Consider the following 12,500-nt stretch of genomic DNA (forward strand, 5'->3'; position numbering starts at 1 on the left):
ACAACAATCAGGTCAAGAGGACGATAACTCTAGGGAGCTCAACTACAAAAACATGCATAACCAATGAATAAACACGTCTACTTTATCTCCAGGATCGTCATCACGGGCGAAGCTACATCATAAAGAAACACTCGGGCACAAACGAATCCTCACACTCAGGGGTGAAGCGCGTCAATGTGTTGGTAATCGAGTTACACATCAGCAAGGAGAGAAATGAGGCCATGGCATTGTGTTTATTGTGTGTGACGTGAACACACCTGTCCACGAACATGATGACAGTGTTGCGTTTGTCTTTGTGTTTCTCCAGTTCATTCTTCAGCCATCGAACCTTCTGGCCTCCACCGACGGTCCGAGCAACATCGCCCCCCCGCCACTGCTCGCCCAGACCCAGGACCTGCACACACACACACACACGACAATCAGCGATTATGAAAATCATTCTCAACGGATGTCATTATGGATTAGTCGATCAGTTTGCGTCACGGGGAGCGTTTACTGGTGATTGGTCGAAATAAGCCAATCATGATTATCATGCAATTATCATTAATAGCAATGCAAATATTGATATTATTAAAACTCAATGTGTGGCTTTTGGACTTTTTAAAGTACACTTTTACTCATAAATACATATTTATTTATTTATAAACTTAAAAGCTAAATAAAATTTTTATCCGATTAATCGAACAAAATTAGCGTTAGTTGCAGCCCTAGTGTTTGTACATCTACTAATGTTTGGAATAATAATGATTTTTTATGTTTCTGAAGTCTCATCAAGGCTGCATTTATTCGATCAAAAATACCATAAAAACTGTGAAATATTTTTACAATGTAAATCATCGGTTTTCTATGTGAATGTGCAGTAAAGTGTAATTTATTCCTGTGATCAAAGCTGAATTTATCATCATTACTCCAGTCTTCAGTGTCACATGATCCTTCAGAAATCACTCTAATATGAGGATCTGATGATCAAGAAACATTTATGATTATTATCAGTGTAACTGTGATGCATCTTATTTTTCAGGATCTTTGATGAATAGTTCAAAAGATCAGCATTTATTTGAAACAGAATCTTTTGTAACATTATAAATGTCTTCTTTACTGTCACTTTTGATCAGTTTAATGTGTCGTTTATGAAATAAAGTATTTTCTGTCAAAAATAAATGTTTGTTGATCATCAGATCCTCATATTAGAGTGATTTCTGAAGATGACACTGAAGACTGGAGTAATGATGATAAATTCAGCTTTGATCACAGGAATAAATTACACTTTACTGCACATTCACATAGAAAACCGATGATTTACATTGTAAAAATATTTCACAGTTTTTCTGGTATTTTTGATTATAATTGCAGCCTTGATGAGCAGAAGAGACTTCCGAAACATAAATCATTAACATAAATCAGAAAACAGATGATTTACATAATAATAATATTTCACTATTTACTGCATTTTTATTAAATTAATGCAAGAAACTATTTTAAAACATTTTTTAAATAATAATTATTTCAGACTTTCGAGCGCTCGTCTACTTTGAGAAGTGTGTGTTGAATCAGCACCTGGACGGTGTAGTTGAACTGTCGGACGGTCCGCATGAACCTCAGGTACCCGTCGGTCACTTCTGTGGCTGCGGTGATGACCAACACCTCACCTGAACACACACACACACACACACACACAGTTATTATACTGTAATGCATCACTGAGTCATTCTGAGTCCTGGAGATTCTATTGCCTGATGTCGATTCCTTCAAGCCCGAGTGATTCAGACAGAGATAACCAACTCAAACATCTGTAGAAAAGAGTTCATTAGTTCAACAGTTGTTCATTAATGATGTGAAAGCCATGAGGAACTCAAACCAGTGTCTTCTGTAGCAGCTTCAGGATCTAGAAGCTTCTGAAGGACCTTTTCATGTGTAACTTATATTCATACATTTTGCTTCAGTTTTATGAATGTTTGAGTCACCATCAACAAATTTACCATGGTAAACAACACAGTTTCAACCAAAACACCACAGTTACTGATAGTAGCACGTAATTAAACAGTGTGAGAGGCTTTGTTTTTGTCATTTTGAGTCACTTCTTTGTGATGACAGTAGATTTAATATAAATTTGCCACATTTTCACAACAAAAGTAGCTGTTTTTGACGCAAACAATAGTTCACATAATGACCTTTTGTAATATATGATGTGGTTTTGGTCTGTTTACGCTGAGATTGAGATTCGGATCGGCGGTTACATTCAGATGCAAATCTGACTGGACATTTAAATGTAAGACTGACAGAGAATCATTTAACGGTTCTTACTGGGTTTCCCGGACCGCGGCTCGGGTCGGCAGAGCTGAATGGAGCCCAGAAACAGGATCAGGGTCACGCGAACCGCAGTCATCGCGCTAGCTTGTTTCGCTCGGGTTCAGTTCGGTTTTCACGCCGATTCGGTGCAGAACTCTCCCGAAATTCGCGGACGGGAGGCAGGAATTTCAGCGTCAACATGAAGAATCCGCCTGGTTTCCGCACGGACAGCCAATGATCGCGGAGTAGACATTGACGGACAGACAAGCAGCCAATAGGAAGAAAGAAGAAAATGGCGTTCGACCAATCAGAGTCAGACAAATGGAGCGTGATTCTCCTAAAAAAAACCAACCCCTTCGGCTACAAAAAGAGATATTGAGGGAGGAGTGCCACGTTTTAGGAATATCTTAACGGGTGTTTCTAAAAATATATGTAAATCCTATATATATATATAATAAACAACTGATAAAGAGAGGTCATCACGTAAATGTAAACACTATATTTATATACACTATATTGTGTATATAAATATAGGGTTTTTCATTTACGTGATAACCTCTCTTTATCAGTATATCAGATAACCTCTCTTTATCACTCTTTATCACTATATTTATATACACTATATATATATATATATATATATATATATATATATAGTGTATATAAATATAGTGTTTACATTTACGTGATAACCTCTCTTTATCAGTTGTTTATTTAGTTATCAGCTCAACGATTTAAAGATAGGGCCTACACATTTGATAAATAGTTTGGACACATTCACTTATTCTTTATTATGACTATTTTCAACAATTTAAAAGAAAATATTAAATTCATGAAAACTATGAAATTAGAGAAAAGTTATGTTGACATTACTATTCAATGAGCTTTTGGTGGCACTATCATAAGCCAATATGTGCTCACCAATAGACCCGTGAAACCTTGTAAAAGAGATTTTTACAACCATCTCTATATATATTTAAATCTTGAGTTGAGGTCAGCTGGACAAATACTGTGATTGGAGCTCCTGTTTGTACTCCACATGCACAAAGTAAATATTCATTCACTTCATCAAGCTCAAAGTACACTCACACACACACTCTCACACACACACATCAGGATCTCATTTCTAATGCAAGAGGTAAGAGGAAATTAACATCTATTGTCAAGGGAAATCCTTGAGCATCTTATGAATTATTAATAATGTTAGAGTAACCTGAATGACTCACTCTAACAGATTAATTTAGTGAAACTATTCACGGTCTAGACTAACTTAGAGTGAGAAACACTGATTTCACATCACATCGGTGAAACCAATCAGGGGCATATCATGAAAATTGTGTTTTTATGATGTTTAGTTAAAGTATTTCATAACTTCCTCTATTTTATACCCATTTCTTCCTCATCTTATTTCTGGCTGTTTGTGGTTCAAGTGTAACTTTTGCGATTCTTTGGATGTTAATAAAGTTCATGTTTCATTTACTGGATTATAAATGAAATTTTCACTGAAAGTCTAAATCATTCTTAATATGTTAGTATAGGAGTGATTAAATGCGAATTTCCTTTTATTTATTCTTCCGCTGTGTTTAAAAAGTATTTTAACAGAGTTTATGTGCGTATCAAAACCTTTATTGGGGATAATTGATTGTATTTTTGTGTAAATTGTTTTGTTTTTTTTAAACTCTATTTTTCTTCTGATCTACTTATGAAGCCCAGTGGTATAATGAAAAACTGAAAAGCGTTATATGTGTGGAAAGCGAACTATACATAGGGCCTAAACTGATGTCCATGAACAAACACACATGAACACATGAGACCGGAAACATGCGTCATCTTTTGCTGCAAATCAAAGTTCAAGTTTGCTGAATTCTGACCAAAGCAAAAGATTTGACCTCGAGAGGATCTGATTCTGAACAGATTGACCTCTTGACTGAGTTCAAAGAACACAAGCTTACGGGAAAGTGGCTTAGATGGAATGTGTCTCATATTTTGAATGTACTGATAGTTGTCATTAAATATGCACACATGCACATTATTACAGACAAATATAAATATTTATATTTGGCTGTAATAATGTGCATGTCAAAGGAGAACAAAAAAACTCTTTTCACTGTAAAAAATATTTTCAAGATTTGTTATCACAACATATTTTCTTTTGTCAAATCAACTTTATAATAATTTATTTAGTTCAGATAACATATAATTTTGAGTTTCTGATGGTTAAATTAATCTCCTTCATTGTATTAACTCACTTTTTCCAGTTCAATGAACTTAAAATTTTAAGGCAACCAGGTTACTTACTTGTTTAAGTTAAACCATCAATATTTTTTTACAGTGTTTTGACCCAAAAAGTCTTTCTTTACAAGTTGACCTCAACAAACAACTTCTCTGGCCTTAAAAATTCATAATAGAGAATTTTTTGTCACTTCTGCGTGTGTGAACCGGAATCATTTAGACGAATAACTAATGTTGTGTGTTTTTGCAGGTCAAGACTCACTGATCATGAGGGTCGTTACATCAGACTCTGTCTCTGCGGCAAACCAGTATACAGACGAGCCGGAGAACCCAGACTCCAGTGACGACACCGAGTTCTGGAGGAAAGGTATGAGAACACATCAAAATGTTTTAATTCATATATATAAAGGTTTCTGTGAAAGAAAATATCATAAAACACTTTACAATAAGGTTGCATTAGTTAACTAGTTATAACAATGAAAAACACTTGGTAATCTAAGTTAATGTTAAAATCATAATTTGTATCTGTCAATATTATTTAATGTATCTGAGCTCACGTGAACTAAAGAACAGTTGTAATTTAACAATGAATGTTAACAAAGATTAATAAACAAATGTATTTCTCATTGTTAGTTAATGCATCAACTAATGGGACCTTCTTGTACAGTGTGAGTCAATGGAAAGACCCCACAAACAAACAAACAAACGTATGTGTGTGTGTTTCTCAAGCACTCCTCTGCCACACACACACACTGGCAGTAGTTTATACAGCTGTTTAACCTCTTCTGACCTTTAACCTCAATGTTTGACACCATCACAGCACACATTACACACACACAGTTCCAATAATAATTCCAATTATAATTATTGAAATAATAGGTACAAGAAACTATTTTTAAACACACTAATCTTACCCTGTATATAGAAAGATGCCAAATGTTTGTCACACCCTCCCCAGTCGTTGCATTACAGTGTTATCTGCTTATATGAAATGTAATGCAAAGGTTATATAACACAAAGTTTCATAGCTGCAAAAGTGTACAATATTTTTTGTTTTTAAATACAAAAAACTTTGTTAGTTTTACTATGATAATGACTTCATTAGGGATGCAGCGAGACCACTTTTTCCGATACCAATAATTCGATTTTTTGTTGTTGTTGTTGATAGGCTACTCTGTTTATTGAGATACAACCACTCATGCCAGTATAATACGACAATATCATACACTGAAAGGTTAGATCTCTATTACATAATAAATTAGAAATTTAAAAAAACAGGCACAGGGCAGTTAGGATAGCTACACATTAAGAAGAGTTGGAAATAATTATGCATAAAGAGAAGCATATCATAATATGAGAGGGAGTAATGTAGGAAAATAGTAAATGATTAAATGACTAATGATTTAGTAGTAATAACATGTGAGTGAAAATAGGTTGACAATCAATTTATCTTATCTATTTAGCATGCGCGGTTCTATATGCAAATGAGCCTCAACTCACTCACTCACCCAGAGATCCACAGCTTGACGATCACACGTTGATCTGATTGGTTACAAGGTCGTTTGTGACGTCAGAAACATCAGCGATTTCAAACATTTCAAACCGCGTGTGTGTGTGTTAGACTCGTCTGTGCCCAGGTTTGTTGCAGCGCCCTCTACCGGTCGCTGGCGGTGGCGTGTGTTCGCTGCCATCATCAGTGTAACGGCTCTGATGCTTCTGGTGCTGATCGTTATAGTATCTGTGAGCCGTGAGTAACACACACTCAAACATAATGTGATATTATACAGACAACACGTTATTTTTCTCATTAATTCCTTAATAATCGGCTTAATTTATTAAGGCAAAAACGTAAAAAGAATGTGAAGCATATCCTATAAGTTTAAACACCATGTTTATTTTCCAGAGAACTAGCAGACTGGAGTTATCAATAAAACATAATGACTTTTAATGGTTTTCACACGTGTTTTGTTAGACATGAAGTTTGATCGGAAGTTCTCGACGACCGAGACAAACGTGAAGAATCTGACAGAAACGCTCCTGAGCATCATTTCCAGAGCAAACATTCTGGAGAAATACGGTAATGTTAGCCTAATCTTCGTAATCTTTTAGCAAAATTAAAAAATAAACATAATCCACCCACACTCTCAGCTAACAAAAAAAAAAAAATCTGATTAAGTTATGGAAACGTGAGTTTTGAATTTTTCTAAACGTTTAAAACGTTTTTTAAGGTTTAGTTCACCCAGAACTTTCAAATTCTGTCTGTAATTATTCACCCTCATGTCGTTCCAAACCCGTAAGACTTTCGATCATCTTCACAACACAAATTATAAGATATTTTTGCAAGATATAAGATCTAGACGCCACATGCAGCAACATCATTGCAACTTTTTAAGGCCCAGAAAGGTAGGAAAGACATTGATAAAATAGTCCATGTGACTCCAATGGTTCAACATTAATGTTACAAAGCGACCAGAATACTTTTTGAGCGCGAAAACACCCAAAATAACTACTTTATTCAACAATCTCTGCTTCCACGTCGTTCTCCGACGCCGTTGTACGTCAGAATGCCGGCTCACTATTGGCCGACGCTGATCACATGAGCACCACGAGTCAAGACATATACCTGTGATGCTAATGCAGGAGCCGGCCAATACTGAGCGAGTAACCTTTGGGTGAACTAACCCTTTAATATGGTAAAAAAATAGACATGGAAACACCCCTGAGTATTTTAAAAATTATTAATTATTATAACACCCCCCCCCACACACACACACACACACACACACACTCTTATAGTCTAATGTGTGTGTGTGTGTGTGTGTTCAGGACATAAAATGCATTTAGACATCAGCCAGCTGGACTTCGACCAGAAGACGATGCAAACAACGATTAATGATAGTAAGTGCCACACACACACGTACACATACAGAAGACAAAACACTTGAAATTCAATGAAATCCACTGCAGATCTTAAGAGTGTGTGTGTGTGTGTGTGTGTGTGTGTGTGTGTGTAGTGTCTGATTCAGCACAGGCTCTCCGTGACCAGGTTTCGGATCTAAAATGCCACATTGACAAGTTCATAAGCAACAGTAAGTGATGCTGTAGTGTTTGTGCTGCTGTAGATCGATCTCTTACAGTATCTGATCTGTGTGTGTGTGTGTGTGTGTGTGTGTGTAGGCACGCAGGAGCTGTGCTGTCCTGGCGGATGGGCTCTCTTCTCCACAGACTGTTATTTCTTCTCTGAAGACGGGATGCCGTGGGACGCGGCCAGAGACGAGTGTGAGAAGAAAAGAGCAAAGTTACTCATCATAAAAAGCAAACAGGAGAAGGTCAGAGCGGATCAGTACTGTACAACTACACAACCAACATCAGACACACAACTCAACTAATACAACTAAACCAGACACACAACATTGGCCTCGTTTACCGCTGTTATTAAAATGTGTTTTGGTTGATCGAGTCACAAGTGAGGGACGCTAATTAAAAAATGGGGTCTAAAATGATTTGAGCTTGTCCACTTTCGACCACTTCCAGAGATATTGGAGAAGCATACGATCAGATTGCTTTCATATTGTAAATTTGTAAATGTTCATGTGGTCAAATGTTTTCAATCAGCCACTAAAAGACCACTGACTGACCTGACGGGATTTAAACTTTGTTGGCTGAAGACCCAAGTTTGGTTTGAAGCATAGACTGTAAAAAAAAAGTGCAGTGTGCGTGACGTCACTCGTAGTGTTTCTAAAGAATAGTTTGAAGCCCAAAGTGGGCGGAGCCGGCATCGCCATCTTGGCAGAGCGTCACTCCCAGATAAGCGTAAATGTGCAGCGAGGCGGATTAGCTGAGGTGACGCGACGCTAACAGACAGCAGTTAAATGGCTAGCAGTGACATCAGCGGCAACCCACCTGTCACTCAAGAGGCCACACCCTTAATTACGCACAACTTTAAGGCTAATTATAATTTAAACGGATGAGTTATAAAAATATTCACCCCCGTCACAGTCGTCATGAAGGGCAAAATTAGTCTATAGGAGTGAATCTCTTCTGCAGCGCCTCTCGTGGCCAGTGGAGGAACTGCAGTTTAACTCACTCAGTGTGGATTCAAGAGAGAGACCGAAGATTTCCGCTTGTTTTGAGGATGAAAAACATACCAAGCACAATGTTCTCTCTTCACTCCTGATTTATAACACACACTCACAGCGCTCGGCGTGATCTCGCGGCTCTCAGAGCAGAAGCTAGAGCCGCTCTGTGGGCGCGTTCGTAGGTAAATCGCACCAGCTCGTTCCATTACAATAGCTCAGCCCGTACATAGACCCTCCCGTCGAAGAAATCAGGACAGGAGTGGTTGAAAGTGGACAAAAACACCAGGTGTAAACAGGATTGTCTACTTGTGATCCGGTCAACCCAAACTCGTCTGAATACAGGTGTAAACAGGGCCTAAACCAACAACACGAGACGCTCATCTAAACCAGCAAACCGCCCATCATTTAGTCATAAAGAGTGATAGACAGAGGTGTGTGTGCAGAACTTCGTGGTGAGCAAGACCAGACCGCTGTTCTACTGGCTGGGTCTGAGCGACGGCCGCACCGGCGAGTGGGAATGGCTGGACGAGACGCCGTATGTGCATGTCAGGAGGTGAGTGTGTGTGTTGGGTAGGGTTAGTGTAGGGGGATAGAATATTTTGGACAATATTAAAATCATTACACCTGTGGAATGACCTCACAAATATAGCAACAAAAAACCTGTGTGTGTGTGTGTGTGTGTGCAGTGAATGGATGCCGGGCCAGCCTGATGACTGGAAGAATCACGGTTTGGGTGGCGGTGAAGACTGCGCTCACTTCCACCACGACGGGCGGTATAACGACGACCACTGCTCTCGGCGCTACCGCTACGTCTGCAAAGCTCACGCGTCCGCCATCTGACGACACACACACTTCAGCAAACCAACACAACACAGCAATGTGCATGCTAACACATGCTAACGGTGAAAGTTTCATATTTAACGATATTAAAGCCCTTAACCCTCATCCACTTGTAACACATCAAAATAACCCGAAGCCCTAAATTATACTTTATTTTTGAAGATGAAAGATTTTATGCAAATTTTTGGGAGATTTTTTGTTATCTTTATTTGATTTACCTATTTAAATTCCTAGATTTGAACAACAATAATAAATAAATAAATAGTAATTTAAGCACATTCCTCACATACTTTCAACTTGAATTGAAAATAACTCACAATTTTATGCATAACTTTTAATTCAGCTCTAAATATCTTACATCGGAAGTTTTTGCCTTTTATCCGAGGACAAAACAGCTGTGATGCACAAAAGTTGTTCTGAATAAAATCACGTCTGAACAAATAAAAGAAATGTTGATGTTCCTGCAACAATTAATAAAAATAATCCAGTTATGTTTCTTAATTGAAGTTATATGACTATATTCTAATAATGATACTGTATATCAGTGTCATTAATGCTGTAATGTGTGGATTGTAACTGTAAATTATGTAAATACTGCGGTAATTTTGCACTATTGAAGGAGAATATGTGCATGCTGCATCAGAACGTTTCCACAAATACATCATAGATGGACAGCTCATTAATACATATACATTTGCTTTAGATAAAATATATATAAAATCATGTAAATTGGTCCATCTCAAAAGTTTGTTCAGGTTTAAAATATATGTATATTTCTTTTTTTAGTGCAATATATCAATCAGTTATGCAGAGAAAATTATGTTATAATAAAAAATGATACACTTAATATGACAAATATGCAAGAATTTTCACTAAATATGATCGCTGATTACACTACCATTTGGGGTAAGATTTTATTTTTATGAAAGAACTTAATACTTTTATTCATCAAGGACACATTTAATTGATCAAAAATGACACTAAATACATTTATAATGTTACAAAAGATTCTATTTTAATTAAGTGCTTTTCTTTTGAACTTTATATTCCTTTCATAATTGAATCCTGGAAAATAAAAAGCATCGCAGTTACACTGATAATAATCATAACTGTTTGTTGATCATCAGATCCTCATATTAGAGTGATTTGTGAAGGATCATGTGACACTGAAGACTGGAGTAATGATGATAAATTCGGCTTTGATCACAGGAATAAATTACACTTTACTCTATAGTCACATAGAAAACTACGGAAGTGGATTAGGGCCAAGCAATAAAAATAATAATAAAAACATCTTGAGATTAAAGTCATTATAATGAGAGAAAAAAAAGTGAAAATACAATGCTGAGTCATTAAAGTCATTAAATTTCGACAATAAAGTCGTTGTGTGAGAAAAATCTTGTTAAATTTTGAGAAAAAACTTTTAAATTAAATGCTAAGAAAAAACATAAATTTCGACTATAAAGTAGTTGCTTCGAGAAAAAAAGTCAAATTTCAAGAAAAAAGTCGATATAAAACATCGAGAAAAAACGAATTAAATTTTGCGAATGAATTCGCTCTTTCAAGTAAAAAAAAAAATGTTGAGAATAAGCTCATTAAATTTTGTGAATGAAGTCGTTGTTTTGAGAAAAATCTTGTTAATTGTTGAGAAAAAAAGTTTAAATAAAATGTTGAGAATAAACTAATTAAATTTCGAGAATAAAGTCGTTGTATTTCGAGAGAAAAAAGTCGAAATAAACTTTTGAGAATGAACTCGCGATCCTCTTCCGTAGTAAACCGCTGCTATACACTGGAATAATATTTCACTCTTTTCACTGTATTTTTGATCAAATACTTCCTTGGGTAGATACATAAAAAAACAAAACGTTTGAGCGCTAGTTTGTGAGCTGAAAGTATAATGTTCCCGAACATTGAACATTGGATGATAATAGCAAGCTAGCATTATCCCGATTGCTCCCCTCGCTCTACCTCCAGACGGGTCTGACGGGTTTATCCTGCGCCCCGCGAGCGAGCAGCGAGTTCTCCGAATGGGCGGAGCTGCTCTTCCTCAGACGGCCAGCAGGGGTCAGCGACAGCCTGGGCGGCGGCGGCTTCGGGTCGGCTGTGCGCTGGGTTACCGGGGAGACGGCGTGGCGTGTCGCGGACGCCACGGTGTTGCGAGCAAAGCCGAGTGGTTTGATTGAGGTGGAATCACGCGCTGAGGTTCGAGGTCGGTCGAGTGTAGCGCGACACATCTTTTCCTGCGGCGGCCGAACCGCTTGCTTGGGAGCCGGCGTCCTGAGAGGAACAACCTTCCTCATACATGATGATGAAGATGATGATGGTTTAGCGGAAGACGAAGGTCTGTTTTTAGAGCCGACGGGTCGTTTGCTGCTCATTTGGATCGATTGTGTCGCTCCGCCGCTGGTTTTTAGTGTCACGTTTGTACGCTTGACGTTATCTCTAGCTTTATGATCGTCATTCGCCACCTCTGAATTGATTTGTGAGGGGTCAGAGGTCACGACTGGAGTCACTTCTGTATTTCTGAGTTGCGTTTGGTCGTTGTTCGGCGATTCCTCGGTGGAACGGCTCTTGTTTTGTATCTCTGGCTCCTCCGTTGTGATGCTGCCGTGTGCGATGGAGAGCGACTGTATGGGAGGAAGGAAATCTGCTCCACAGAGGTCAAAGGTCGCGTTCTTCTGTCGGCGTGATCGTCGAGCGCTACCGAAACGCAGTGGTGAACTTTGAGGACTCGTCATCAGCAGCTCCAAAAGCCCCTCCCTCTTTAACGCCGCCTCCACGTCTGCTTCGCTATTGGACCGCAGCCCGAAGACTCCGCCCACACCCTCATGCCCCGCCCACGAGTGGCGCTTGTCCTCCGACTCCTTCAGACGCTTGCGCCGAGACTCCTCCCACATCCCTCGCTCCACGTTCTCCTGAGGAAAGAGAAGTCCTGCTGATCAACACAACGAGTCGCTAGAGTAGAGAAAAACAACGTAAAAATAAATAAAATAAAATATTGTCATTATTATTTTGAAATTATATTTACATAAAGAAATGTAAAAACAAATACATGATTAA

General features: G+C 38.1%; 3 protein-coding genes across 3 annotated transcripts in view; 1 reads left to right on the forward strand and 2 right to left on the reverse strand.

Annotated features, from left to right (window-relative positions):
* plod3 (procollagen-lysine, 2-oxoglutarate 5-dioxygenase 3) overlaps positions 1–2,519 on the reverse strand; it is a 12,652-nt gene extending 10,133 nt beyond the window's left edge. The window contains exons 1-3 of the mRNA XM_039652611.2: positions 2,305–2,519; positions 1,558–1,649; positions 258–394 (exon numbers count right to left, since the gene is read on the reverse strand). Coding sequence (XP_039508545.2) covers positions 258–394; positions 1,558–1,649; positions 2,305–2,386 — 311 coding nt within the window. The 5' untranslated portion in view covers positions 2,387–2,519. The remainder of the gene's footprint in view (positions 1–257; positions 395–1,557; positions 1,650–2,304) is intronic.
* An 830-nt stretch (positions 2,520–3,349) lies between these two features.
* Positions 3,350–9,941, forward strand: asgr1a (asialoglycoprotein receptor 1a). The gene is made up of 9 exons (XM_039652485.2): positions 3,350–3,427; positions 4,772–4,888; positions 6,143–6,268; positions 6,494–6,598; positions 7,348–7,419; positions 7,536–7,610; positions 7,699–7,850; positions 9,044–9,153; positions 9,287–9,941. Exons 2-9 carry the CDS (start codon positions 4,789–4,791, stop codon positions 9,438–9,440), a joined length of 894 nt encoding a protein of 297 aa, XP_039508419.2. The 5' UTR covers positions 3,350–3,427; positions 4,772–4,788; the 3' UTR covers positions 9,441–9,941.
* The window catches only part of LOC120463413 (FH2 domain-containing protein 1), a 10,860-nt gene continuing 7,981 nt past the window's right edge, over positions 9,622–12,500 (reverse strand). The window contains exon 12 of the mRNA XM_039652481.2: positions 9,622–12,355. Within this exon, the coding sequence (XP_039508415.2) occupies positions 11,405–12,355 (951 nt within the window). The 3' untranslated portion in view covers positions 9,622–11,404. The remainder of the gene's footprint in view (positions 12,356–12,500) is intronic.

Source organism: Pimephales promelas, chromosome 20, assembly GCF_988280905.1.
Source record: "Pimephales promelas chromosome 20, fPimPro1.hap1.1, whole genome shotgun sequence".
NCBI lineage: Eukaryota > Metazoa > Chordata > Actinopteri > Cypriniformes > Leuciscidae > Pimephales > Pimephales promelas.

Excerpts from the sequence above, each read along its gene's own strand:
- asgr1a (XM_039652485.2), top strand. The coding sequence starts at position 4,789 with ATGAGGGTCGTTACATCAGACTCTGTCTCTGCGGCAAACCAGTATACA. Across the intron at positions 6,599-7,347 it reads AAACATTCTGGAGAAATACG|GACATAAAATGCATTTAGAC; the intron begins GTAATGTTAGCC and ends GTGTGTGTTCAG. Across the intron at positions 7,420-7,535 it reads GCAAACAACGATTAATGATA|TGTCTGATTCAGCACAGGCT; the intron begins GTAAGTGCCACA and ends GTGTGTGTGTAG.